We start from the raw sequence: 26,596 nt of genomic DNA, 5'->3' as shown, positions 1-26,596 counted from the left end.
TCCACAAGCAAGGGCTGAGAAGCCAAAGACACTTCAGGAACCTCAAGCAAGCTTGAAATTAAACCAGATAAAGAACAGAAGGTACTTGCAAAAGTTTAAGGAAAGGGGGAGGGTTCTGATGTTGTCCAGAAAAACAGAATCTAGCTAATATTATTTTCCATCTTGGCACAAACATGCCTGGTTTTCAGATGGTTTTGTGAAGATAAAAGGAAAGAAAAGTTGGTGACTTGAAAAAAACACCCTGTTTATACTGAACAGTGAGATGCTCAATATGTTTCTAGCTATTAGGCTAGACTCTGCAGTGGAAATTAAAGCACAGTATTGTTCTGAAGCCTACAGTAAAAGAGGGCAGAAGTGAAATTGCTCCTTGTTTAGCTTTGTTGGTTTCTTCCTTGCTACATCACATACACTAACTCAGGATTTAATATTCTGTGCAACTCCACATCATGGGTTTGATCAACACATCCTAATGGCATTGAAGCTCTCTGAAAAATTTGGACAATACCATAAGCAAATTCAACGCATATATTGCAGCTGCCAAGCAATTTACAAAATTAATTTAAAATCATACTCAAGAAAGAATCTGGATTTTGGATGTAAAACCTTGTGAGAGGTCTGAACATCCACTGGCTTGCATTCACATCAGAGTGGGGCTAACTACAGAGTGTCATTCTGAATCAGTTTTTCTTCTCATTTATTAATGTATTCCAAGCAGAACTTGCAGAGCAAAGTATTCTCATAACGGTTGAAAACACTGATATTTTGCTATAGAAAACATGCCACTGCCCTTTCAGGAGGCTGGATCTGCCTCAAGTCAAGGACAACTTTTCCACGGAGACTATCAGCTGGAAGAGAAATACCGTATATGGCCTCAAAACGTAGGTGGAGCAAACAAATACTAGCCAAAGCCACACAGGTCAGAGTAATGGACATCTTGGACTGCTTTCCAAACTGAACTAAGGTAGTGAGATGAGACTGAGACCCATGCTCACAGGATGCTCTAACTCTGCATGACACTCAGAAGGAATTTTTTACTTGTTCTCAAAGTTCTCAAAGCCCATATATTCTGGAAGGGATTAGATTCAAGATGTGCATACAAGCTTTGGAAACTTTTGCAACATTGGGTTGTACCTAAGTCTCACGGCATAGGACATATGTCAGATGAGGTAAGAGAGGGCAGGAGCCAGAACAGAGCTTGCCTATGATAACCAGAAGTCATCAGCTGTGTTCCAGAGTCTAAAATGTGCATAAACTTGGTGCTGTATGCAAGCAAATGAGCCCCAGAAACAGGCAATGACATGCATGAACTTCATTCGTAAGGTTATGAATGCCTTACATGGAGGAAAAGGCTTTAGACAAAGTAATCCCGTCAATCACAGCATGATAAAAGTCAGAGGCTTTGCCATCAAAACCTTTAAAAGGAAGCAGGCATATTTTATGTAGTTAGTTTTAAATATCAATGTAAATACAACACACTAAATCATAGCAGTTTAGGCTTAACAGTCTATTGTAAGTCTTCATCTAGATTTTGATTTGCTAACAAAAATAATATTCTGTAATTCTCCAGGGAACACAGAATCATAGAATCATTTAGATTGGAAAAAACCTTTAAGATCATTGAATGTAACCACAAACCTAACACTCCCAAGTATACCTCTAAACCATGTACCTAAGTGATGTCCATGTGCTGCAGGGCTAGGGTTTGAATTTTAACTTTGAGTAAGGTTAGGATCAGGGTTAGGGTTAGGATATAGGTTCAGGATTCGGCTTAAAGTTAGTATTCAGCTTCAGGGTTAGGTTTAGGTTCAGGCTAAGTATTAGAGTTTGGATTTAGTTTCAGGATTAAGATTAGGTTCAGAGTTAAGGTTAGGTTTTAGGTATTGATTAAGGTAAGGTTAAAGGTTAGAGTTAGGATTTAGGTTTTGAGTTACATAACGTTCAGGACTAGAGTTATGGTTTAGATGAGGCTTAGGATTTACCTTTGGAGTAAAGTTAGCTTTGCGTTAGGTTTAGGATTTAGATTCAGGATTAGGGCTAGCATTTAGGTTTTGAGTAACGTAAAGTTCAGGATTAGGGTTAGGATTTAGATTCAGGATTAGGGTCCAGGTTTATATTTTGAGTAAGTATAGTTTCAGGATTAGGGTTATGGTTACACTGTAGGGTTTTAGTAATTTTAGGTTAGGGTTAGGAATTAGATTATGAGTAAGGGTAGGTTCAGGACTTGGGTTGTGGTTAGGGTTTAGCCTTTCAGTAAGATTAGGTTCAGAGTTCAGGTTAGGTCCAGGGTTTCGGTTTTGAGTAAGGTTAGGTTCAGGGTTAGGGTTAGGTTCAGGGTTTGAGTTAGGATTAGGACTTAGGTTCCGATTAAGTTTAGGTTCAGGGTTAGCAATTGGTTCAGGCTTTGGGTTAGAGGTAGGATTTAGGTTTTTGAGTCTCTGGAATGTCACCTAACGTCACTGTACTATAAATTCTTCATCTCTGACTTTCCTGTTCACACCAAAACCATTCTATGCTCGGGTATGTGCCTAGGAAAGCTCTGCTAGTGCAGAGCTCTTTGTCCTGGGAGCGCTTTCATTGCAAACTGCAAATCGCGAATAGAAGAACACTGTACTATAGATTCTTCATCTGTGACTTCCCTGTTCACAGCAAAACCTGTCTGCCTAACTAACTGTGAGAAGTTTCTTGTTTCCTAAAAAGCTGCATGAGAATCAGATCTCTTGCTGAACTGTCACTGTAAAATGCACTATATGTTTAGGAGTCTGCTTAAGTGTAGATTGGGCAGCTGCGACAGGAATGTGCTCAGGAAAGCTCTGCTGGTGAATTGGAAACATTCACCAATAAAGGAACAGTTGTAAAGGAACAACTCCAAGCTGGACACATCCAACCTTCGACCAGTCCTTGGAATACAGCTATCTTTGTAATTCCTAAGAAGTCTGGGAAGTGGCGCCTCCTGCACGATCTTCACAATGTAAACGATCAGATGTGGCCTATGGAAGCCTTGCAACCAGGTATGCCATTGCCGATGATATTGCCAAAGGATTGGCACTTACTGGTAATCGACTTGAAAGACTGTTTCTTTACTGTCCCGCTACAACCAGAGGATACCGTTCCCTTTGCCTTCACCTTGCTGTTGATAAAAAAAGCCGAACCGGTGGAAAGGTTTGAATGGGCTGTCCTCCCTCAAGGGATGAAGAATTCTCCTATCATGTGTCAACTCTTTGTTACTCGAGTTCTTAAGCCTATTCGTAAACAGCTCCCTGATACCCTCATCTATCATTATGTGGACAACATCTTGCTTTGTCAGAAGGAGCCTGTCACAAATATGCTCATTAACTGCTTGGAATTCCAGCTTAATTCTCATCATAGCACCCGAAAAAGTCTAACGTCAGGCACCCTGGAAGTATCTAGGTTGGACCATCGCCAGTGCGACTGTTAGGCCACAGAAATTGACACTGACACCTAGTGTCAAAACGTTGAATGACGCTCAGAAACTGGTTGGAGACTTAGAGCGGATCTGCAATGTTGCAGGAATAACAAATGAACAACTCGCACCCTTTATGCCCCTCCTCCATGGGACAGACCCAGGCCAACCCATCGAGTGACTTCCACTGCACCAAGCTGCATTGGAATTTCTGAGTGACAAGATCCTGGAATCCTATGCTACATGATGTCCCTATAGGACTGTTTATTAGCAACTCACAACACCCTTTTGCCATTCTACTGCAATGGCCCGCCTGGCAAAAAGAAAAAGGGGGAGAGTCCCCTGCCCAAAGGGACCCAAATGATGCCAGGCGACCGAAAAAATCCTCAAACAACTCGAATTCTTTAACCTTACTTGAATGGCTTTTTCTGCCTTATACGGCCCCTAAAAGGGCAAAGGACTGAGGTTGTCAGTCACCTCATTGAAAAGGGTAGGCAGCATTGTAAGGAGATATGTGGTCACGAACCAGCGTGGATAAGTTTGCCCATAAGAACAGCAGACAGCATTGGTTGGATTTCAGGGTAAAGTAACAAGGCTCCCGGGGCCTCTAGAGGTGTCCTGGTGTTTTAGAGAGGTTATGTGGGTCTCAAAACTCATTCTGCAGGTCCAGTGGAGGTCCTGACCATCCTAGAAGGGAGAACCTGAAAGGGGTCCCAGCTATCTCTGGAAGGGTCCTTGTGGTCCTAGAGGGTTTCTGGTTGCCTCCAGATGTGTCCTGAGTGTCCTGTAGGGGTCCTGGAGGGCTCAAGAGGGGTCCTGTGTGTCCTAGAGGGTTCCTGAGAGTCTCTTAAGGAGTCCTTGGGGGTTCTCAAGGGGTCCTGGTGGTCCTAGGGGGCTCTATAGGGTTGCTGAGTGTTCCTACAGGTGTCCTGAGGCCCCTCAGATATTTTTTTTGTCTTCTGATTTTCTTTATATCGTACCTGAAGTGACTGTTTATTTCTTCTTGCCCACATCCAGTGGCCATAAGGAGTCATTCCTACACCTGTCGTGGTGCAAAAGATGATAGAGAGGATTGTTGTTTTCCCACCAGTCTTCCTAGCAAGTCCCACTCAGTCATTTTACAAATGGCTGCCTGGAGCCTTCCCTAAACGCTGGGAAAAATATAGAAGAAGCTCTGAGAGGCTTTACAGATTTAGGAGTGGTTGATGGGAAACAGTCCGAAGCAGCAGCAGAGAGTGAGAGCCTGTCTTTTCGAAAGGCCAGGAAAACACACATGAGCAACTTGAGTTTGCTGCAACATGGAGAACCGGTATATCAAAGCATTAAATAGTCAGAGAAAAGGGATAGACGAAAAACTGTTTCCACAGCACTCCAAGCAGAAATTTCAGTGGGATAGGAAGGTTTGTGTTTGAGTAGGTGTTTTGCCAAGAGAAGCTGTGCAACAGCCAAAGAGGCAGATGGCATTGCCGATACAGTGCTGACCAACAGGCAGCTGTGGGCACCAATTCATGATAAACACCGCTACAGCTCCTGGGGCACAGAGAACAGGAACAGGATACAATTTTATGTACTTGTTCTCCTTAGTTAAATGTCTGGAAGATGCAAACTATTCAAGAAATGGTTGTTTTTCCTTGTGGTTCTATAGCCATTTCTGAGCCATTCGCACAATAATGAAAACTGTAACAATAGAAAAATAGGTCGGGTATTGCAGGAGAGGCACATACTAGGAATCCATTCTGGAAAGGGAAGTCTGACAAGGTATAACACTTATAACGGTGGCATCACAATGCAGAGAGAAATCGCCTGTACAGCAGTGGGGAAAGCTGCAGAGATCCATCTCTATTGTCCCATCTGACAAGATGGAGTGGTTCCTTCCTTGAGCTAAAGACAAGAAATATGTGCACTGTGCTTTTCCTCAGTCATCTGCATTCCACTGATTTCCTCCTTTCCGCTGGTCAAATAATTCTTTGAGGTGGGGTTCCCTGTCAGCTTCTGTAAAGGGCTTTGAGGACTTTCCAGGAAGATGGACCCACTAAAATGATTCTGTTCCCTTGACCATGTTCCGTTAAATCACTGGATTCCTTAAGGATGTAGGTGCCTGGGGTGTGGGGTTGTCTTGTTTTTAAATAAACTTTGAGTGGACAGAATGCAGATAAAAGCCTGCTCTCGGTTAGTTCAGGGATCCAGTAACTGTTGAGACATCAAAATGTACAACTGCATAATGAGACGTGGTGCTTAGGGAGCATTCCTACAGGAAATACTATGGGATGCAATGCAGCGTGGTGCAATCGTTTGGGTTTGCAGCCTCCAGTGAGGCTGTGAGTGCCTGTGAGAAGGTTGCAGGTCAGAGTGTGTCTGAGCAGCCGAGGCCAGGGAGGAGAGGAAGTTACAAGCCCTCATTTCCTTCACCCTTTATTTTCTGCAGATTTACTGGAACAGGTGTAGCACAGTAAGACCATACCTGACCCGCACACCGTCACCTCAGAGTCAGGTTTCAATTAGTGCTGTCAGACTCCATCTCACAAAATCAGAAAAAGTGGACTGCACAGAATCATTTGAGCCTTGAAATTTTATTATCTTGTTTGCATCAACCAGTTATTCCTTTCAGCACCAATAAAAGACAACACTCTCTCCCTATTGTTCAAAATACCTTGTTTTTATCAGGTCTGAGATTGTGGTTTTCTTGCAGGCAAAGAAACCAATGAAAATATTTAAAATTTTATTTTTTAATACATTTATAACAAAATGTCCGAAGGTGTGTGCTTACCATATAAAAACATTAGGTTCCAGAAGGATACAATACCGAAAAATCATTGAAATAAAAAAGGTTATTCTTATAGGATTTCTAAACCTCAGCAATAATACAAGTCTTTAAAAGCAGCAAGATTATATTTCAAACAAGATGGCATGGGAAAATGAGACCTTCAGTAACAATTTGACCCTAATCAATTGATGATAAAAGTGGGAGTTTTGAAAGTGCTTGAATTGTATTTCTGTTCTTGTCCTGTAGCGCCAGGAGGAGGTAAAAATACTTCATCTCTAAGCTGATGATATGTGCTGACACTTGATGTGCTGCTGTGCGATCTTAAGGGACCACACTGGGGACACTCAGATCTGCTTAATCTGGCCCACCAAACAAAGGTCATTTTAAAACCAAAATTCTTGATTGGAATCTCAGTTCCTTGAATCTTACTGTCTTGCCAACAAGGTGAGGGGCTAGCCTGGCCCACCGCTGGCACAAAGCTGTGCTGTAATACTGGCAGACAGGTAACCTCATGGTACCTGATAACTTTCTCGAGGGTTTCCTTGCCACCAGCCACACCTCAGCGGGCTGCAGGCTTCTCCTGGAGTCAGGCTGTGCCACAGCGCATGGCGGGCTGCTTTAGACAGCTTCTATTAAGCATTCTGTGTGTAATGGCATAAAACTAGTCGGCCACCACTCATATTAGTTGCAGTAAATTCTTTTCCACATGGCACAAAGCTGTACCCCAGGTATTGCCGCCCTGGTCTGCAGCGGCTGGCTGGGTGCAAAGCAGGGGGATCGCCTATCCCTCAAACAGGGTGCAGATTAACTGGATCTGAATGTGCCAGAGGGATCACCTGCTGTTTTCCATAGGCTGTGGTTTTGAAGTGATCTAAAGGTACAGATTTTGTAAAGAACTGACATCCTTGAAACTTCTGGAAGTTGTGAGTTTTTGGCTATTCTCATTTGTTTCTTTTGTTCATTTGTTCTAGGAGTGTCATCATAAGATGCAAACTGAAACAGTTTGGGAAACAGAAGATGCTGCCTAGCTTTTATAAAAACAGCTGACACTTCATCTACAGTATCCCTGTTGCGTGGCAGTTATTAAACCAAGAAACTGCATTATCACCCACTTGAAGATACCTGAAATTCCTGTATAAAGTGGGGTAAGCAGAGTACATGTAACTCAAATTTCTTGTGAATAACATCCTACTAATAAATTGGGTCGTGCTGCACTTAAGCCAAGTCGGACTGACTGCTGAAAAAGCTATCCAGGGTTTGATTTCGTGGGCGTGTTCTGCCCTCCCATTTTAGAATGCAAATATTCTACGACATAGTATCCGTTTAAGGCTTGTAATGAGAGATGTCCTGCTGGTACAGCGTTGTCCAAGTGATTCTCCGAGACATACATAATACGTGGAACTGGGGTAGTAGTGGTGCAGATAGACTTGGTTTTCTCCAGGACGTTACTCTCCTGGGAAGGAAAGTCTGTTTGATGCAATTCACCCGTACACATGCTCTCTGGCTCCTGCCCGTGTACCAAGGCATCAGAAGGCACAGGATCAATGCAAAAAAGCAAGGAGCATCTTGTACAGTGGTGCCACAACGCTGCACTCACCAGCACCCCTCTCTTGCAAAGGTAGATGCTTAAGACAGTAAATCCTAAAGAACTGCCTAGGCTGATTAAATGTGTGTGTTGTTTAGAGAGAATATTTTACAACTATCCATTTCTTGATCACTGAGAAACTAAGAACATCAAAATCTAAAACAGTTTACTTCAAATTTGAAAAATATTTCTTGATGTATTCCAAAAAGTTGACAAAATTGCCTTTTTTTTCAGTCAGCACAAAGCCACAGAACTGATTTAAAAGTAATTTAGACCATGTTAGTATAACTGAAAATGTAACATTGCTTGGCAGTAGGTTTATGATTATATCCCACACAGTGTCAAATTCAGCTCCTGCAACTCATACTTGGTGAAACTGATATCAAATTGTACTTTACATTGTAGGAAAGCTATTAAAAATACCGTAGCTCATATTTAATCTGACTACTGAGAAACAGCTGCTGGACAGCACACAAATCGCTACTGATACAGTTTGGTTTCTTTAAAAAGGTTAATAAAATACAAGCAAAGTAGAAAACAGGATTAAAAGCATTGTTTCAGGTACAAGTCTTTCTGAACTGGGTGGAGAGATAAGAAACCAGAAAAACACATCGCACGTAAGTGCACCCTCTGTATAAAGAGAAGCATACAAAGTGGGGAATTGGTGGTGCACGGGGGTCGGACACTGAAGTCTCTGCTGCTGTAAACATGAATACTTAATTTTATCAAAAAGGGGGATTGAGTCTGGCTGTGTTTTAGAGTCCCTGTGGGTTACACTTGCAGACCACTCAGGGTTTGGCACAGTACACTTTAAGAGGCAGTCTCTGCTGAAGGGACACCAGGACTGGAAAAGGAGGCATAAACCATTTGGAGACCAGGTATGGTGGGAGGATGTGAGCAGATGCTCACAGCCTACTTGGGATTAGTCAATACTGTTTGTCCAGTCTTTGTGTGAGCTTCTCTGCTTGCAAAATCAGGCTGATCTAAGTTCTGTTGTTTACTGTAACAGGTGTGCAGACTGGGATTTAAATAATTTAAATCTATTCTGGTTTAGCTCAATATGATTCCTAGCAGGTGTAAACTAAACTGAAACAAGAGCATCTTCAGGAGTTTGTGGTGAGTGTAAATAAACCAGTTTACTTATTTAGGTAAGTATAACTATTAGATTAACTTCTCTTTTTAACACAGGTAATTTGTAATGTAAGAGGAAATAACACTAAAATTGAAGAAGTAGTAGGCAGAAGAAACTAAGTATCGGTTAAATGCAAGGGGTCTCATTGTTATTCCAGCAACACAAACCCTTCCGAGTTGAAATCCCTAAAAAAAGCCAAATCTCATTATGGACCTGATTCTCAGCTTTTCCTTGTTTCTGTTAAGGTTACAGAGGCTGGGCAGGGCAGGGCAGATCCTGGGGATACGCTGTCAGAGGGCAGCCCCACGGCTGAAGAGCTGCAGTCAGAAGAACGTTTGAACTAGATGGCATAGCCCCTACTAAAGTCTGAGCGCGTAACAAATGGAGAGTTGTCTTGCAGACATAAACAAACCCTCTGCACCTAGGAAGTAGTTACCCAGCGCTGAGAGTCACAGATCTCTTCTCTAGCAACTAGCTGTACTATGCTTTCCCTTTTTGTGTACTGATTCCTTTGTAAAATTGTGAGGTTATCCTGCCTTATCAATCATACACTGTTCTACACTTCCCCCCCCTCCCCCCCCAAATGCCACTTACATTTATTTGAACCCTATATCAAGCATGCATTTCTCAAGTTATTTCCCGGTGACTCTTCCTACCTAAGGCAGAACGTTGGCTCTGGTGTTACCAATGGTACTACAGGAATTTATTCACTCTACTGTAATATACATCCCATCCTATCCCATAATTCAGAACTGCCCCACGTATGGGAAAGAAAGAAAAGACATAACTGGGGAACTATATTTCTTCTTAAAGGAATACGTTGCACTTAGAAAGCTAAAGGCCTGATTCTGGAGTCATTATTCAGACAAAACACTTCATAATTTCAGTGGGAACACAGCTGGAGTAAGGGTAGATCTGTGTTCTTAAAGTACTAATGCCAAATCTATTAAGTATCCTTAAATCGGACAGGAAGATATTGGTCTGCAAATTGGGTGAAGTTTGCGTGTGTGAGTTTGAAGGTCTATCTGTAATGGCAGAAGGGTTTGCGAGTCCCAGAATGCCTTTGGCTGGAATCAGATTTTTTAACTCACTTCCATTCTGATATTCCCCATGGTATCTTACAGACTATGTTATCTGAGAGTGGCATGCAGTGCGGGCGCATGCTACTGATGCAAGCACGCTACTACAACTTCAACAGGCTAAAAAACCAAAAAAAGCTTTAGCTTCTTAGTTATACAAAGAAATTATGCAAAAAAACATTGAGCAGCACTAACTCACAGACTAATTACAAACTAAATTGTGCTATATATTAGTATAAAAACATGTTCTAGTAAGAATGGCACTGGTTCAGAAGGAATTACAACTTCCATCTTGGTTCCATTCGGTCCACAGTGAAAGCATTGTAGTACAGGCCTGCTCTGTTGCCTGAGCAACTTGTGACAGCAGCTTTCCGCCACAACCCCTTCCATTTCTTCCCTTTTTATATCCTCCGCTGTTGGTATGTTCTGGGAGTAGCCCGGGTCAGGTCTGGCCATCTTTCCTAACATGGCACCAGAACAGTTTGTTCTTATCCTCTGATATTTTCTTAATATCATTAACGTTTCCCTCTTCTAATCTCTTAAAGCTGGTCAGTTTTAAGGATCATCTTCTCCTGTAGACACCATGAGACGCATTGCTACCGGTAGGTGGTCTGTCAAGCCCGCTAACTGGGTAATAAAGCTGAACTCTTCCACTTCCTGCAGAAGAAAAGCAAAAGTAAGAAAGAAGGGATTTGCAGACACTTGGAAGATTGAAAGATATTCAGACTACTGGCATGCAAAGCATCAGCCAGAACACTTGGTCTGGCAAAAGTTGAAGGAATGGCAACAAGGTTTCTGTTTGTTTGTTTGTTTTTGAAGAGCAGCACTTCTACCAGTGTTGCTACTGGAATCCCTAAACTCAAATTTGTTTGTGTGACAGGTTTACAAACTTGGTACTGCCACACAGAAGTAGAAAATAGCAAAGCAGCAGGTTCTCCTTGGAGTACGAGCTCGAACTCAGGCTGCAGTGCCATCCAGACAAGTTTGTTGTATGAGTTATGGTTCTTTTTGTCAACTCTGAAACTCACCACTTTCCATTCCAGGTAGAGGCCTTCTTCTGTATAGAGCATATAGTCGATCCTCCTCCCATTTCCTTTCAACGATGCCTTCCTCCCCTTTTGACTGGAACTGTGGTTCTTGCTGCTGGGATAGACTAAGTATCCTTTCCTTCCTTCTTCACTTTCCAGCACCCTGTTTCATTAAAAACAAAACAAGAGCTTTACATGTTTGCTGTCTGTAGCACACTGCATCCCCCAGCTCCTGGGCTGATGTCCAGGGTTGCTGAAATCTAGCAGAGGAGAACACTATTTCGTGGGTTACAAACCTGAGTACTTTGATACAAATCTCTCCACTCTGATCAGAGCAACTCCTTCTGAAATTAACACAACCAGCTTTTCAGACAAGCTATGGATGAGGTTTTCAGGAGCACAAGGCACTGGTTTTGAGCAAGCCTCAGCATCAGATTACTGTGTCCAGGACCCCCAAACTCTTACTTCAGTAGTAATGACTGTCTAATTCATTTGATTCCTGTGTGAGACACTCTCTAAACTCCTCTGCAGAGATGGACTTAGTGGGTGTGTTGCAACTGCCCCTGTCTTGCGTGCAGATTACCCAGCCCAAGACTAGGCATGGAAGCAGTCAAAATTAAGCATCTCCCATTAAAATTTTTAGTTTGCTTAAAACTTAAAAATAGATTTTATACAGAAGACTATTAAGGCCTCGACTAACTTGATCTAACTTTGAAGTTAGCCTTTGAATATTGTTTTGGGCCAGATAACCCACCAAGGTCCCTGTCACTCTGTTTTTACAATGATCCTACGTTGCCGTGCTGTTCTGTGTTGTCTTGCTGTTGAACGGGATTAAAAGGTTTTGCCTTCTTACATTCTATTTAAAAGCTCTACCAGGGGAGCACTAAAGGCAACAGCCATGACTGTGCATGCGACTGCAGGAGCTGCGCATGGTTCCTGCATGCATTGTGCAGACGGTTGATACTGAGTACAATCACAGCTGCTTTGTGTGATGGCTGTGCATGCAGAGAGGGACAGGTCAGGCTGTGGTTTTGCTCTCTGGCTCAAAACACAAACAAACTACTTTCAAAACCACTTCCTTGAAAATCATCTTCCTTTACTTACCTGCCAAAACCTGAGCTCAAGGTTCTGTGGTTTCCCTGGTAAGAGTTGATTACACCATTAAGCTACATCATCAACTGTCGCAGGAGAAACACTGAGCCATGAACTTGGGTCCTAGCAGGTACAAAGCCTTTAATTTCACCTTGGAAAAAAATAAGATATTTTTGATCACCTAATTTTTAAGACTTGACTTTGTATGGGTTTTATGAGGTTGCGTTTAGGAATTTTTTAGTGCATGCACTTGAGAGTACAGAATGAAGGGAAAACAAGAGACAAACACCAGACTCTCGTGCTCTGTTTTAATGTTTGAGATTCAAATGATTTCGCTGTCAAATTTTCACTCTTTGGACAGATCTGAATGGTGGCAGAGGGGACCCAGCACTTGCTACAGCTGATTAGGTTTCAGTAGTGTTTGGGTCCATAAGTTTGGGTCAGCTGATGCATACAAGAAGTACTTTACGTGCCTTCAAAAGATAACAATGGCAAAATTCTGGTCATACAGTTGTGTTTGATCAGAACCTTTCTTAGCCCTCTTTGGACTTAGTGAGGTACTGAAGAGTTTATTGTAACCAGTTTATGAAACTGAGCTTCCTTTTCTGTATCATTCAGTTTTTGGCTGTCATCTAATAACACACATTAAATCAGCGTACTGCCTGCACCCCATTTGCAAGCTGATTCTACAAAGAGCTACTGAAAGTGATGCACTTCCCGCAGTTCTTTTCCCAGACTCAAGGAAGCAAGCTCTTTGATGGAACCGACCTCTTTCAAAACTGGTATTTATATTTGGCAAAGTTAATTAAGTAACAAAGAAGAAGAAACTGCTCATTAGTGTTGCAGTGCCATAGCAAAAATATCTTATTTGCATTAATTTAACAGATGAATTTGTTTTAGCTTCATTTACGTCCTTTTAAAAGTCTGTGAATGCTGAATATTTACTTAACTTGGACAACTGCTCACAGAAGGGAAATGTTAATTCCAAATACTTGAGGAAGGTGAATTGTAAATGCATGCATCTGCTTCTCACTAAAACTTGTGCTGCTTTATATGCGATTGTTTGCTGTTTGTCTCCATGGGAAGTAGGCACAAACGCTGGACATCTGGCCATGCGTGCTAACAATTTAAGTGACCATAACGAATTATGACTGTGTTGCACAACTACACTTGTGTTTTGTCAGAATAATTGTCTTAATTCACAGGACACAAAGAAAAGGAGGATAAAAAGTAACTGGGACTTAATTTTTTCCTCAAAAGGTCCCAAATAACTACAGTTAAGTGTGAAAGTTCTGTCTCAAGGCTCTCTGGCCAGTGGCTGGTTTGTAGTGGCCGCTGCAACGGCAGAGAACATGAGGAACAGAGTATGCCCGGCAGCCTTACAGCAAAACTTAGGCCTCCCCATAAAGCTCGAGGGACCATCTCCCAGCCAGGTGAGAAGCACCAGTGTTAAGGATGACTTTTCTTACTGGTGTAGCAGCCTTCACCCAGAATTGTGAGCCACTGTCCAGCATTGGAGACTGGAAAAATTTGCATTTAAGTTTTGTTTCTTAACTATGCTGTAACATACTTGTGTGCCAGGCTTTGTTCAGGGTCAGATATGAAAATGGGCTCATTCCAGTGCTTTACTTGAGGGTGAGTCATCTTTGTGATAAGATTATTTGTGTGCATCTCATGGCGCCTTTCTGATCAGAAGCTTGTGCAGTTTCCAGCACTGTGGCAAGACTCAGCTCATTACATCTAGCTTATGAATTGTTCCATAATTACAAATTATTTGCTCATTATTTGTATTATGTTCTTCTAGTCCAATGTTTTATGTATGCTGTTCTTAAATATTTCTTTCATGTTAAGAACTAGTTGTTCGTCTGCTTATGACCCAATTAGTTTAGTAATGTGAATTACTTGAATTTATTTATAACCTAGAGAAGAGTGCTGATGAAGAAATAACTCTCTGGATCATTTACAGTGCTGATTTAAATGTCTGTTTTAAATGTGTGTAAATCTTGATCAAGGGTTATTATTGAAAAATTTGAGAATGGATCACTGTTAGGTGGTACGCTGGTCTGCTGAGTATATGAACTGCACGTGCTAGCGAGACACGGCTCCACAGCTTCTATGCTATTTAACATTTAAGTATCTTTAAAGCCGAGACTCCATTAATGGCTTTAACCTTTACTGAACTTATTGGCAATTTATGCTTACCTGTCCCTTTCAGAGACGGGAGGACAGGCTTTCTTGTCCTCTCGGGGAAGCACATCTACACACCGAATACGTGCACATCCCTGTTTCACTGATGTATATTCTGTTACTAACAACTGAAGAATATTTTCCAGTTATCCCATACTGAGGCACTGCACATGCACGGAGGTAGTGCAGGTCAGATCCTGACATCTTCATTGATCGTTTGATGGCTCCCTGTCTATCAGCCATGTATTTGTCATTACTTAATTGCTCAATACAAGTAACACCTCAGAAAACAAACAAAAATACCCCAAAAGAGGCGACAGATTGTCTCAAATGGCCAGTGAAAACAGAGGGAGATTTTTGGTATTTGAGGGTGTTATAATTTTTTTTCCAAAGAGCTTCAAGCCTGCTCTTAGAAACCATAAAATAGATTGTCACACCCACGTACAGATTTGCATTTGCAAACCTGATTGTAGGGCCAAATTACCTTACTTTTGCTTTCCAGAAATCCCTTTCACATGTACCAAATTCATGTTCTCAACACATGAATAGAAATGGAAATTTTACAGGCTCTTGAATGCACAAAGTGTGACTTTTAAATAACAAATCCTTATTTTGAATATAAACTAAACCCAGACCTTATGTCTAGAATTCAGTTTCAGAATCACAGAATCACAGAATCACAAGGTTGGAAAGGACCCATTGGATCATCGAGTCCAACCGTTCCTAACACTCCCTAAACCATGTCCCTAAGTACTTCATCCACCCGTTCCTTAAACACCTCCAGGGAAGGCGACTCGACCACCTCCTTGGGCAGCCTGTTCCAGTACCCAATGACTCTTACTGTGAAGAATTTTTTTCTGATATCCAACCTGAACCTCCCCTGACGGAGCTTCAGGCCATTCCCTCTAGTCCTGTCCCCTGTCACTTGGGAGAAGAGCCCAGCTCCCTCCTCTCCACAACCTCCTTTCAGGTAGTTGTAGAGAGTAATAAGATCTCCCCTCAGCCTCCTCTTCTCCAGGCTAAACAACCCCAGCTCTCTCAGCCGCTCCTCATAAGACTTGTTCTCCAGCCCCCTCACCAGCTTTGTTGCTCTTCTCTGGACATGCTCCAGAGCCTCAACATCCTTCTTGTGGTGAGGGGCCCAGAACTGAACACAGTATTCGAGGTGCGGTCTCACCAGTGCCGAGTACAGAGGGAGAATAACCTCCCTGGACCTGCTGGTGACCCCATTTCTGATACAAGTTTCTTTTCAAAGAAAGAATTTAAAGGAGATTCAAAGAAGACTTCAGGGGGTAGCCTCACCTGATACACTCAACTGTGTCCATCTGTACTGTGCAGTGTTCTGTACTTGCTGAGTAAAAATGCCAGCATGAACTGTGATGATCCATATAATGCACCGTTTCTATTATGTGTATCTCCACAGACTCATTAATTCAAACAACTTTACCTCTTTAGTGTATTTTGGTAATGAACAGCTAGAACATCATTAGTCATCACAATAATGTATTTAGTCCACTAAGCTAGCCTTGAGGTAAAGAAGGTGCAAAAGGATTATCACATTCATTAAATGCTGCTCTAAAATATACAAAGCTTATTAATTTCTCTCCACTGGCAATGTTTGTTTAACAAACATTCAAGAATTCAAGAAATTTACCTTAAGACTTCTGCAAATTAAGTTTTTTTGTGTTTCTCATGAGACCACCAGCTCAAACCAATGATACCTGTTCCTCCCTGGAGGTGTTTAAGGGACGGGTGGATGAGGTGCTGAGGGACATGGTTTAGGGAGCGTTAGGAATGGTTGGACTTGCTCACCCAGTGGGTCCCTTCTAACCTAGTGATTCTATGATTCTACGATTCTCAATATCAAACACTCCTAAAAAGTAATGCTGCACTGGTATCACTGATGGATATTAAGCAATATGCCTAGTTATGTTTGGTTTAGATATATTTAATTCCCCTCTGTATTTGTGAGCTTGCTTTTTTAAGTGTATTGAATTTGGCGAGTTTTCTAGCATGGGTCATTAGTTGTTGGGTTGGGGATGGTGTTTAAAACTTTGCGGGGTTTTTATTTGTTTGACTTTTGTTGCTGTCTGCTACAGGGATGAGACCACGGAACTGGCTGCCTGTGGAAAGAATTTCAGACAAGCCATCCACATACCCTTTTCAGCAGCACTCGCAGTTCTTCGTCCTTAGGGCCTGTCCAGGTAGGACCAACTCTAGAGACATACAACCACTGACTGCAGTTGCTCTCAGCTTTTCACCTGTTGAAGCCAATTTTACTGGATTCTATTGGACTTCTAAGAAGCAGCCACTTTTCCTTCCCCTTTTTTCCTCCTCACAAGTACCTCCAAGTACAGAAAAAATTGTTTGGTGGTTGGTTTTGGGTTTGTGGGTTTGGGTTTTTTTATGTGGTCCATGAAACACCCCTCAATTTGCAAAATGTTACATAGCAAGCTACAAACTGGCCTTTTAAGGAACTGTCTAAAGTGTGTGGGAGGATTAAGAATTTCATACTTCTGTAGGTTATCCGGAGTGCACACTTCTTCATCATACAATCCTTCGGGATCCAACAAGGTGCCTGTGAACAGAAAGGGAGATGTGAGTGTCCCAGCATGCCTCTGGTGACTTGCCTCTCAGGAAGCCCCTAGGACACAAGGTGTTTGAAGACAGCGTCTGAGGGGAAGGGGATTGCTCAGACCTAGAGTTCTTCGTGTCCACAAGTCACAGCCCTGCAGAGCAGTTATTCTTTTAACAGTGACTGCATTTCGCACCACACTAAGGATGCTTTTACTCTGATTTTTTACTTTCAGAATAAATACAGGAAATAATTTATTGTAACAAAGAGGATGAGGATACTTGGCCTTAGTATCTCCGCTTTTCTTTTGCTATCTCACCTCCATACGTTTTCTGTTCCATTTTAACTAGACTGTAGTCCCTGCTTAAGTCTCTTATGTTTTCCTGGCAGACATTGCAATCTTAACTAAACCTTCACTGTTTTCTGTTGATTCTCCTTTCTATACTATGTATGCTCAGTTTCTTGTTCCTTCATAATTATTACTCTAACTTTTCTTTCTTGCATTACATTTGCAATCTATACGCACAAGAGACTAGCAAAGGTTCATCAGACCTAGTGGCAGGGAACTGACCTGTTTGTTGCCTAACAGTCTAGATGAGCAGCCTTTGACAAGTCTTTACAAGTAGCTCCTCTATCCAAACCTTGCTACTGCCTGCCGCCTTTCAAAACATCACCTCCACCCTTCCAGTTTCTCAGCCTCAATGTCTCAGATTTTTTTGGGTTTTCTGCTACAACAGAGTACAGCCACAACATTAAACCGTTCCACATTCTTACCTTTCGTATCTTCACAGCTATAATTGGTTCTCTAGAGAAAGTCTAATTCCTGTTCTAAACCTTCACCAAGTACAACTGAATTTCACCAGGTATGAATATTTCAGTGTTCCATGAAATCTTTTATAAGGTAAACCCTACAAGTTGGTAGTAGTGTTGGATTGCTTTGATGCATTCTCACTGACGGTATTTATAGAACACCAAGTAGAACACTCTCATGAAAAGCTGCAGGCTTTCACTGCATGCAGAAAGTACAGAACCAATAATTTGGCTTCCCCCACCCAAAGTAATCTAGAGAGGATTTTAAAAGTAGAACAAGTGTGGGAAGGCATTCGAGTAGCTTGATGCACACACAAGTCCTGGAATCTGAACTGAAGTCTGAGATCCCCGTTTGGTTCTTAATTATAGTTCAACAAGTCACTGTTAAGGTTCATAGAAGATACATTACAGAAATACCCCTTGTAATTATTTGGTCTCCACCAAACTCTTATTGCCAGTTACAGATGTCATGTGAGCGACAGACAGTTAACTAAGTGTTCATACACAGACAGCTAGAGAAGGTCTTACCGATTGCCCACGGTTTATCCTCCCCAGGACCAATTCGACATGGGTCTTTGTAGTATGTAAACAGAGAATGCTGTTGCTCCAGCTTGTCCTCTGCAGGGGAAGAACAAGCCCAAGAGAAGGCACATCAGCTACGCGTGGCAAACCCTTAGACACTTGTGTGTTCTGCCACAACAGAAAAGGCAAGTCCTCCTTCCTACTTGGTACACATAGATAGGGTGGATTTGGAGCAGTTCAGTAGGAGCTTTATTACACAGCAGTACCTTGATCAGAAATCTCAACAAATGTCTGCTGATAACAGTGCTTTCCTTACAAAGCCTTTCTATAAGAGACATATTTTTGTAGTTTCTAGTTGTAAACTGAAGAAGTGGTTTTCCAACCTATTTCTTCCCCCTGCCACTACATACATCCTACACTGGTACAAAGTGTTTGTTGAGATAGATCACACTTTGGAGAACTGGACTGGCTCCATGATGTAAATGGCTGTTAGCGGGTGTATATATAGAGCTCAGCAAGCTTGAAGACAAAAGCTTGTGTGCTTCAGAAGAAATCAATGAATGCTACCCAAGCTGTAATTGGCGAGAGAAAGGACAGGCAATTGATAATGTGCTTGGGATATTATCTAGAGCATTAAAGCCCTTCTAAACATAATCAGCATGATCCATCTAAGATACATTAGCATTTTGTCATGATTAACTTGTAGCTGTGGCACTGATAGTGACAAGTCAACTGGAAGGCTTTTTTTCTCCTGCAAAAAGGTTTAAAAACATAATATACTTTTACACGAGTCAGTACAAAGCAACCTGACAGTAACTAACTTTCTCATAATGTTCCCACTGACAATTTACTGTATGAATGTTGTCATAATGTTCTGTAAAGGTGGAGCAGAAAACTGAGTTGCAGAAAATTAGTTATAAGTAGAAGGTCGCTCATGGACCTGGAAAACTTTGAAAACTGTTCTGTCAATACATCTAAGAATAGAAACTTGATATTCACTGAAACGTTAATTACTTGGTGTTTCAGTGTGGGAAAGAATACAGAAAATCATACGCAGAATTACAGGAAGCTGATTAGTGTTAAAAAAAAAAATCTTAAAACATTCACTTCTCTGCAGTGCTAACAAATGTCCCTAAAACAATGAGTCATGTAAAAAGGGGGGAGAAAACTTTAAAACATTGCATTAATCTTACATAGTGCACAATGAAAGAAAGCAATCAAAAAATAAAAAATTAAATAGGCAGCTTAATTTCAGTTTCCAGGCCGAGTGATTTTTAAAGAGGAGGGGGGATGTAAATAAGCTGCAGAGACAGCAAAACCAAAATTGTTTTTTATAACCTACTTTTCAGTCCTCTTTAGTAATGGTTGCAGAATTTACAACTATCACTTGCAAAAGGCAAGTAGTTTTTTTTTTTACTTTAAGAAGACAGGTCCCAACAGTATTAATTATATTCTCTACTTCTTGAGCAAGACCTTGGTTAGAGTGCCAGAACTTCTCAGGTGGAGAAAACTGGCTATATGTTCTGCCTCACAGCCCCGCTCCCTTCCCATTCACTGTCTGACGGGTATATGCAGCAGATTGTTTATTTCCTTGGTGGACATCTTTGCCTCCAGGCCACTCCAGCCAGCCAGATTGCAAGTGAAACAGTCAAATCACAGCAGATGTGTCCATTTGTATCCTCCAGCTTGTGTTTCCCTTCATCAGGACTGCTGCCATTGCCTGCCCGTGCAGCAGCTTGGCTAGCTGGAGGCCTCTTAGTGACCATATATATTCATTTCTTCCTTCCTCCCTTCCCTAAAAACTCACTACTGCTGCTGCCATTATATTTTATTCTAATAGGTGTTTGTTTCACTACAGCATTCTGTAGCCATGGCCACAGTGCAGAACAGATTCTTCTACCAGGCAGAGTGCTTGCCGGCATGTTCTCTGGCCATTCTGAGTTTAATTTGGAACATAGAGTCGTGACTTGTTTATTTTTTTGTACATACTAGTTAGAAACAAAGGGGCCATATTTTGGGTTGATGGTCTTTTCTACACAATTAAATGTTTCTCCAACTTTGCTAAAATCTTTGATTTCAGGTGTTTGATACCAGTCCTGGCACTAGAGAATATTGGTTATTTTTGAGATCAGACAATGCTTGCTTTTTGTTTCTTAAAATTATTGTGGTATAGTTGTTGCTCTCAGTCTCAGTTCCCTGGGCTGCTGCTGAAGACTGCAGCATTAACACTGGATGCTGTTCACAAATCCACCTGTTAATCCACGATCGGGTCTGAATTGCTGAATCCCACTTTGAATGCTGCAGCCCGAGTTCACCTGTGCGCTGCATATCTCCCTCGTAATACAGCACAGGCAAAGTATCTGCACTGACTGCCCCCTCCCTGTACCTGCCTTGCGCCCTTTGTTTCTCCCTGCTTCAGTTTTGGCTTGCCAGCCAACACCCCCGTGGGAAGTCACCTGCCAGGCACTGCTGATCCCTTTGTCAGCTGCAGACCCAGACTGCCATTGTACAAAGCTACTCCATAATAACTAAATAACTAAAATTCTAGGACATTAGGTGTCTACCTAAGTCAAGTACAGCTAAACCACTGGATCTGTCCTCATTACTACTAATGCAAGTCACAAGGTATTGCCCTTAGTGCCTTACAAAATATCATGAAGAACATCAGCAGAGCTCTCCTCAAGGCTGTAGCAACGTAGCAATGACGTCTTTCCTTGCAAACATCAGTCACAACCTAGTGTAGTGCTATAACCCCCAGGAATCATCCCATTCCTTTTTGGAATCAGTAGATACCAGGAAATGGAACATCTTGTCTTACCAGAGGAGCAGTTATCGAAGTTGAGATCTCCACAGATAACGTCAAAAGCCACCAGCTCCTCTGGATTGGCTGTACTGGAGGAGGAGGTAGATTTTCTGAATTCAGACAGCCAATCTTGAAGCATATCCAGTTGCTCACATCGAACAGTAGTATCTCCTGCAGCAAACAAGTAACCAAACCAAGAAATAAGAGCTCCTTTTTTGCCAGTTACTCAGCCACCTATCAGTTACTAAGCTATTGCTAGGCATCTTGAGAAAAATGCAGATAAGAGACGGTGTCGTGAAGGGTATACTCAGCACTTAGTGCTTGGCCCATTATGGAGTTCATTAGGAACCACACATTTTGACGATTTAAACATCTCCTTATGGAATCCATTGTACCAGGCACGTCTGAAGAAACAAGAAGACAAGGCATCTGTGATGCAGAAAAACAGCCAAAGTGATGCAGTTCCTAGGCACTGGAGGAGGGTGATCTGACGCAACACACTAGTAATTGGGAGTTCAGAGTTAAAATCCTACTTCAGACAAAAGTGGACAGCATGTTCTAGCATGAGAACCACTCGATCTTGCTTTGCTTTGCTTTCTAATTCTTAAAAATGAGAAATTAAACTTTCAGGCATTATCAGGAAGCATACATCAATGGTAAGTTCAAGTTACGCAGAAGTAACCCATCCAAAGAAGGGTTCTATCTCTGTTCTAGTAAGAATGTAGAAACTGAAGTATTCTTTCATCTTTTTAAAAGTACATGCAGGTACAGGTTTAGGCAGGCAGGACTTCAGAAGCGAAGAACCAGATCCTTTTCAGCAATTGCGGGGAAGTTACACCAGGCTATGTGTGCTGAGGATGTGCCCCCTTTGTACAGCAGTGAGAAGAAAGGGTTGAGATTGGTTTCCAGACATTTTTTGTTCGTGAAACTGACACACAGAACAGTTATTTAATTATAGCAACTAACCACACTTAATTTTAAGCACATTAGGTGACATGAAGTCTCAGAAAAAAATTAATTGCTGTAATCATTTTTGGAGAGCCGTTAAAGGCTTGAAGTTGAGAAAGACACACGTTCTAGAAATGTCTGTTTACTATACTCGCCTTCCTTTTCTTTTGTTTTCACTGTACCTATATAGTTGGCGGTTATAATTTTGTTTGTTTCAGACTTGATTGATATATCAGGTCACAAAACCATTGCTTTTCCTCAAAAGAAAAGATTTGTTTTCAAATACCACAATCAGGAGGAAAAGCAGCAAACCCAAAATGCCTTATTCTAACTACAATTTCATTTTAACCTAATTTACTACTTTGTGCTAACTATTAAAAAGATGTAAAACACAAATAGAAACCTCAGTTATGTACATCCAAAGGTGCTTTCACTGGCTGCTCTGGAGCTGGGCAATCCTCACAGTGTGTTAATTACTTATCACCAGCACTCTTTACAGACTTCTAAAATGTGAACTCCGCAGCCCAGGGTAACTCCATTAGTGTACAGACAGACACTAGGCATTAGGACTTCAACTTCCTAGCGCTCTAAACCTGTGAAGGGTTAGATTTTCAAGAACATCTCGAGGGAAGGTTAATCCAAAAGTTAAATACAAACCAAATCAGAAATGTTCAACCAAGAATGATTAGGTACAATCCTAAATAATTAAAAGAAATATTGAAAAGAACATGAAAGAGAGAGCCTTCAGTAGGTTCTGACAATGACTTATCTCTTCAGACTGCTAATTCCAACAGCAAATATTCTGATTATTTTCTTTTATTCCCACCAAATCTTTACCAGCAGGTACCAGTGCTTCTATTTTCTAACCTACAGTTTTCGTTACTTGTACTTCAAGTTTGCATGGTACCCCAATCATACAGCTTGACACAAATCCACACTTACGTATTCTTTGGAAAACCCCTTGCTACAATAGCACAAGGAAGCTCTACAGTTAAGACATAGCTAGAGAAAAGCACAAGAAATAGGTCACGTAGAATAAATAGAGCCTGGAGCAGGTGACACCAACCACAAAAGATATGTATGACTAACATAGACGTTCTGCCTAACAGAAGACAGGGATGCAATTACAGATTCACAGAAAGCATGAGTTTGGAAAGGACCTCTGATCACCCAGTTCAACCCCTCCGCTCAAGCAGGGTCACCTACAGCAGGTTGCTTAGAACCATGTCCAGTCAGGCTTTGAATCTCCATGGTTGGAGACTCCATGACCTCTGAGTAACCTGTTCCAGCACTTAAATCACCCGTGCAATAAAAAAACATTTTGTTTAAATGGCATTTCTTGCATTTTGGTTTGTGGCCATTGCCTCTTGTCCCATCAGAAGGCACCGCTGAAGAGTCTGCCTCCATCTTCCTTACACTCTCACAGAAAGATCTGAATCTTTCTGTCCTACCTCATCTCCTCAGGCCAGTACTTTCTTCTGGCCTGCCTTTGTTTCCTCAAACATAACTTTTAAGCACGGTGCTTGTTGACAAGAAAGCAGTAACATCTTGCTCCCCACAAAGACCCAATTACTTAAATTGCGTACCTGCCTTCAGACCAGCTTTTGTACCCCTGAACTGTCCAGGCTTTTTGCATTTTGTGTGAACTGTCCATCGAGCATTGGCCTCACTGGGATGAGTGATAAAATAATGCAGCTGCTGCCAAATGGGCATAAAACTCAGGCAACAACCTGTCACAGGCCAGTGTGAAGAACGCAGCAAACCTACTTCACTGTAACACAGAAAGGTGAAGTTCTCCAGAACACAAAACTCTTGAGAAAAACAAGAGGCAGACAGGCAAAAACATTTTAGGAGTGAAAGGTGTCTGGTAACATGCATTGCTATTATTGAAAAAGCATTAACTAAACAGTGACATACATCTCCCTTGGTAAGAATGCCGAGCCTTTGGGTAGCACCACAACGGGTAACCTCTGAGCTCTGCAGAAAAATAGTAGTCTGGACCTCTGGAAACAGATGACTTCTATTTCTTGCCAGAAAAAGTGCAGGAATTGTGATAGCCTGGCATCTCTAATTGTCCCCACTAGAGGTCAGAGAAATGCTGCAGTGCAGGACGCTACTGAAGAGTGTGCAACTGTGCTGTATTTCTGTGACAAAAGATGGGATCCTCTAATGTAGCTTGAACATATTGGTTTCCTGGGTTTATTATTGAACTAATGGGATCCAGCTTCCTGTGGCTGCACAGCAGGCACTGCGTGTACCTGGATGCAAAAGCTACCAGCGAGACTCAGTCTTACCAGCTTCCAGTGATCAATGGCTTTGGAGATGAAGGAAACTCAACTAACCAGACACCTAAGTAGAGGAGAAGCCAGAAGAAGCAGAGGAGCAGACATTTCAGAAACTGCTGCTGCAATGAAAGAGCATCAGTAAATATTAACAGGAGAGAACTAGGTAGTAACTCCCAATACTAACATTCAAGTTCTCCTTCTTCCAGCCTTCAGCTCTAATTTAACGTTCAGATAGAATCACTGATCTGATTGCCACCAGTGATTAACCAGAGAATACATATTTGTGCTAATTGCTGTACCCTCTTCTCAGTAACTGGCCTGGAAAAACGCAAATAATTGTTTTGTGACCAGTTCCTGCAGTCAGTGTTTCCAAATACCTTGCAAGTGCCCTTCAGCTTCAAATTTTGTGGAAGGATGAAAGGGCAATGTGGGAAACCTCAACCAGCATAAATAAATACTTCACTTTTGCTCATTATAGGATAATTATAGTTGCCCTTTCCATTCCTTTTGGAAATGCTCAAGTGAAGTCTTGGCTTTAGTTAGAACTGCAGGCAAGTACCATCCACTGAGGATATTGTCCTACTCCGAAAGATATTAGAAGGAGCTAATGGTGGCTGAACAAAGCAACTGGCAGGCCTAGACAGAGGAAATGAAAAGATCTTTAAAATCAGAGCTCTCGGCACTGGTAAGCTCTCTAGGATGTACTGGCAAGGAATCCAGGGATGATGAACAAAAAAAGACTTCTAAGCGTAGGATGTAAAGCAGAGTCAAAAGGAAGACTGTTTCCAAGTCACAACTGAAGGCTTCAGTTCAGCCATCAGACAGGCTGTGTCACTCCCTGCTGCGGGACAGATCAAGCAGATCCCTACACTTGTAACATAATCCAGGACAGGACAGGCTGGGGAAACAAAAACAAACCACCCAAAACAACAGAAAAGCCCTTTTATTCTGCTGCTCTGCTTTTCAGCTCAGTCAGCACAGCCTACAAGGGCTGTGTAGCACACCTGAGAGGAGGGCAGGCTGCTCCAGTGTGGATACGCCAGCTTTGCTACTTCAGAAATGGGTGTGGAATTGCTGCGTAAGGATGCTTAGCACTAAAACGACTCCCAGTTATACAACCAGACTTTCAAACACTGAGTTAGCACCTACAGTGCTAACGACTAGATTCACACTGAACACAAACCAGGGATGTGAGTGAGGTTATGAGATAGCATCCAGCACGCTACATCATCTGGAGGAGCTGGGCTGCAAGTGTTTGAGGCTTCCTCTGTTTTCATGGCTCAGTGGGGTGTCTGAAAGGCATGACTCAAAGGGACTGGGAGGTGTGTGGATGCTAGGCAGCAAAACCTGTCCAGAACATTAATCACTGCCTAACTGAAAGTCATAAAAAAATCATGTAAACTTAACAGCCCCTGGGAAAATAACTACATTCAAGTCTCATTAAAGGATCTCTTCATTTGTTACTGAAATGCAGTTGTTTCCACAGTGGAAATGAAGAGCTGCTTCACAGCACCATTCAGTAATGGGCAGAGAACTGAGGGGATAAGCTACATCTAATTCTACACTTTTATTGAAAAAGGGCAATGTCAGGTCTGAAAAAACAGTAATTGCTCAGAATAGAGCTGAGCCAGCACACCTCTTGAAAAAAGCATTAGTAGCTCATCCCTGACCATAAGCAGTTGGATCCCTTCATTTTCTACTCATGTAAGTCTTAGATCTGTCAAGGGTAAGTTTATGTATCCTGGGAGGGAAGCTAAATTGTACTCAACCATGCATGACAAGATGATTTAAATGGCTAACCTTTTAAACAGTGCTTCTTTTTAGAGGTACTGCATCTTTACATTGTGGAACTGTTTTTTGGATCATATTTTAAACATGTGAAATGTTATGAATCAGACGATACAAATCAGAAAGCACAGCTCTGCCAAACTTATGAACTTTAGATTTCCATTTAATTATATAAACTAATACAATATACCAAAGGACAGCTAGACTTAAATCATTGTCTGCTCTATTTGAATGTAGTTTGAACCAGATAAACCTAAAAAATATGCAGCAAGAACATAAGAAGGAAAATGAAGGGTTGTGTTTCGCCCTTGAAGAAGCTTTAAGCTGACTTTGAAAATAGAACATTACTTCCCCGTTCTTCTTCTCTCCCCTCCCTTCCTCTTTAATATTTTAGGGATTTCACAATATGGTTATCAAAGACTAACTCGGAATACATCACTAGGTGGTAAAAAAGAACAGGACTGAAAATGGTGGTTTATAACCTAAACTAGAACAGAACAAATCTCAAGTCCAGAACTGCAATCTCACGGTACATTACCATAATTCCAGAGTTAAAGATAGAAACCCGGAGAAGGAC

General features: G+C 41.8%; 1 protein-coding gene across 1 annotated transcript in view; it reads right to left on the bottom strand.

Annotated features, from left to right (window-relative positions):
* Positions 1–5,986: 5,986 nt before the first annotated feature.
* Positions 5,987–26,596, bottom strand: part of SMPD3 (sphingomyelin phosphodiesterase 3) — a 104,977-nt gene continuing 84,367 nt past the window's right edge. The window contains exons 4-8 of the mRNA XM_054079069.1: positions 21,014–21,169; positions 18,202–18,291; positions 16,803–16,866; positions 11,010–11,172; positions 5,987–10,638 (exon numbers count right to left, since the gene is read on the bottom strand). Of these exons, the coding sequence (XP_053935044.1) occupies positions 10,537–10,638; positions 11,010–11,172; positions 16,803–16,866; positions 18,202–18,291; positions 21,014–21,169 (575 nt within the window). The 3' untranslated portion in view covers positions 5,987–10,536. The remainder of the gene's footprint in view (positions 10,639–11,009; positions 11,173–16,802; positions 16,867–18,201; positions 18,292–21,013; positions 21,170–26,596) is intronic.

Source organism: Cuculus canorus, chromosome 13, assembly GCF_017976375.1.
Source record: "Cuculus canorus isolate bCucCan1 chromosome 13, bCucCan1.pri, whole genome shotgun sequence".
NCBI lineage: Eukaryota > Metazoa > Chordata > Aves > Cuculiformes > Cuculidae > Cuculus > Cuculus canorus.
Note: the sequence above shows the minus strand (reverse complement) of the source record. Positions and strands in the feature narration are given on the sequence as shown.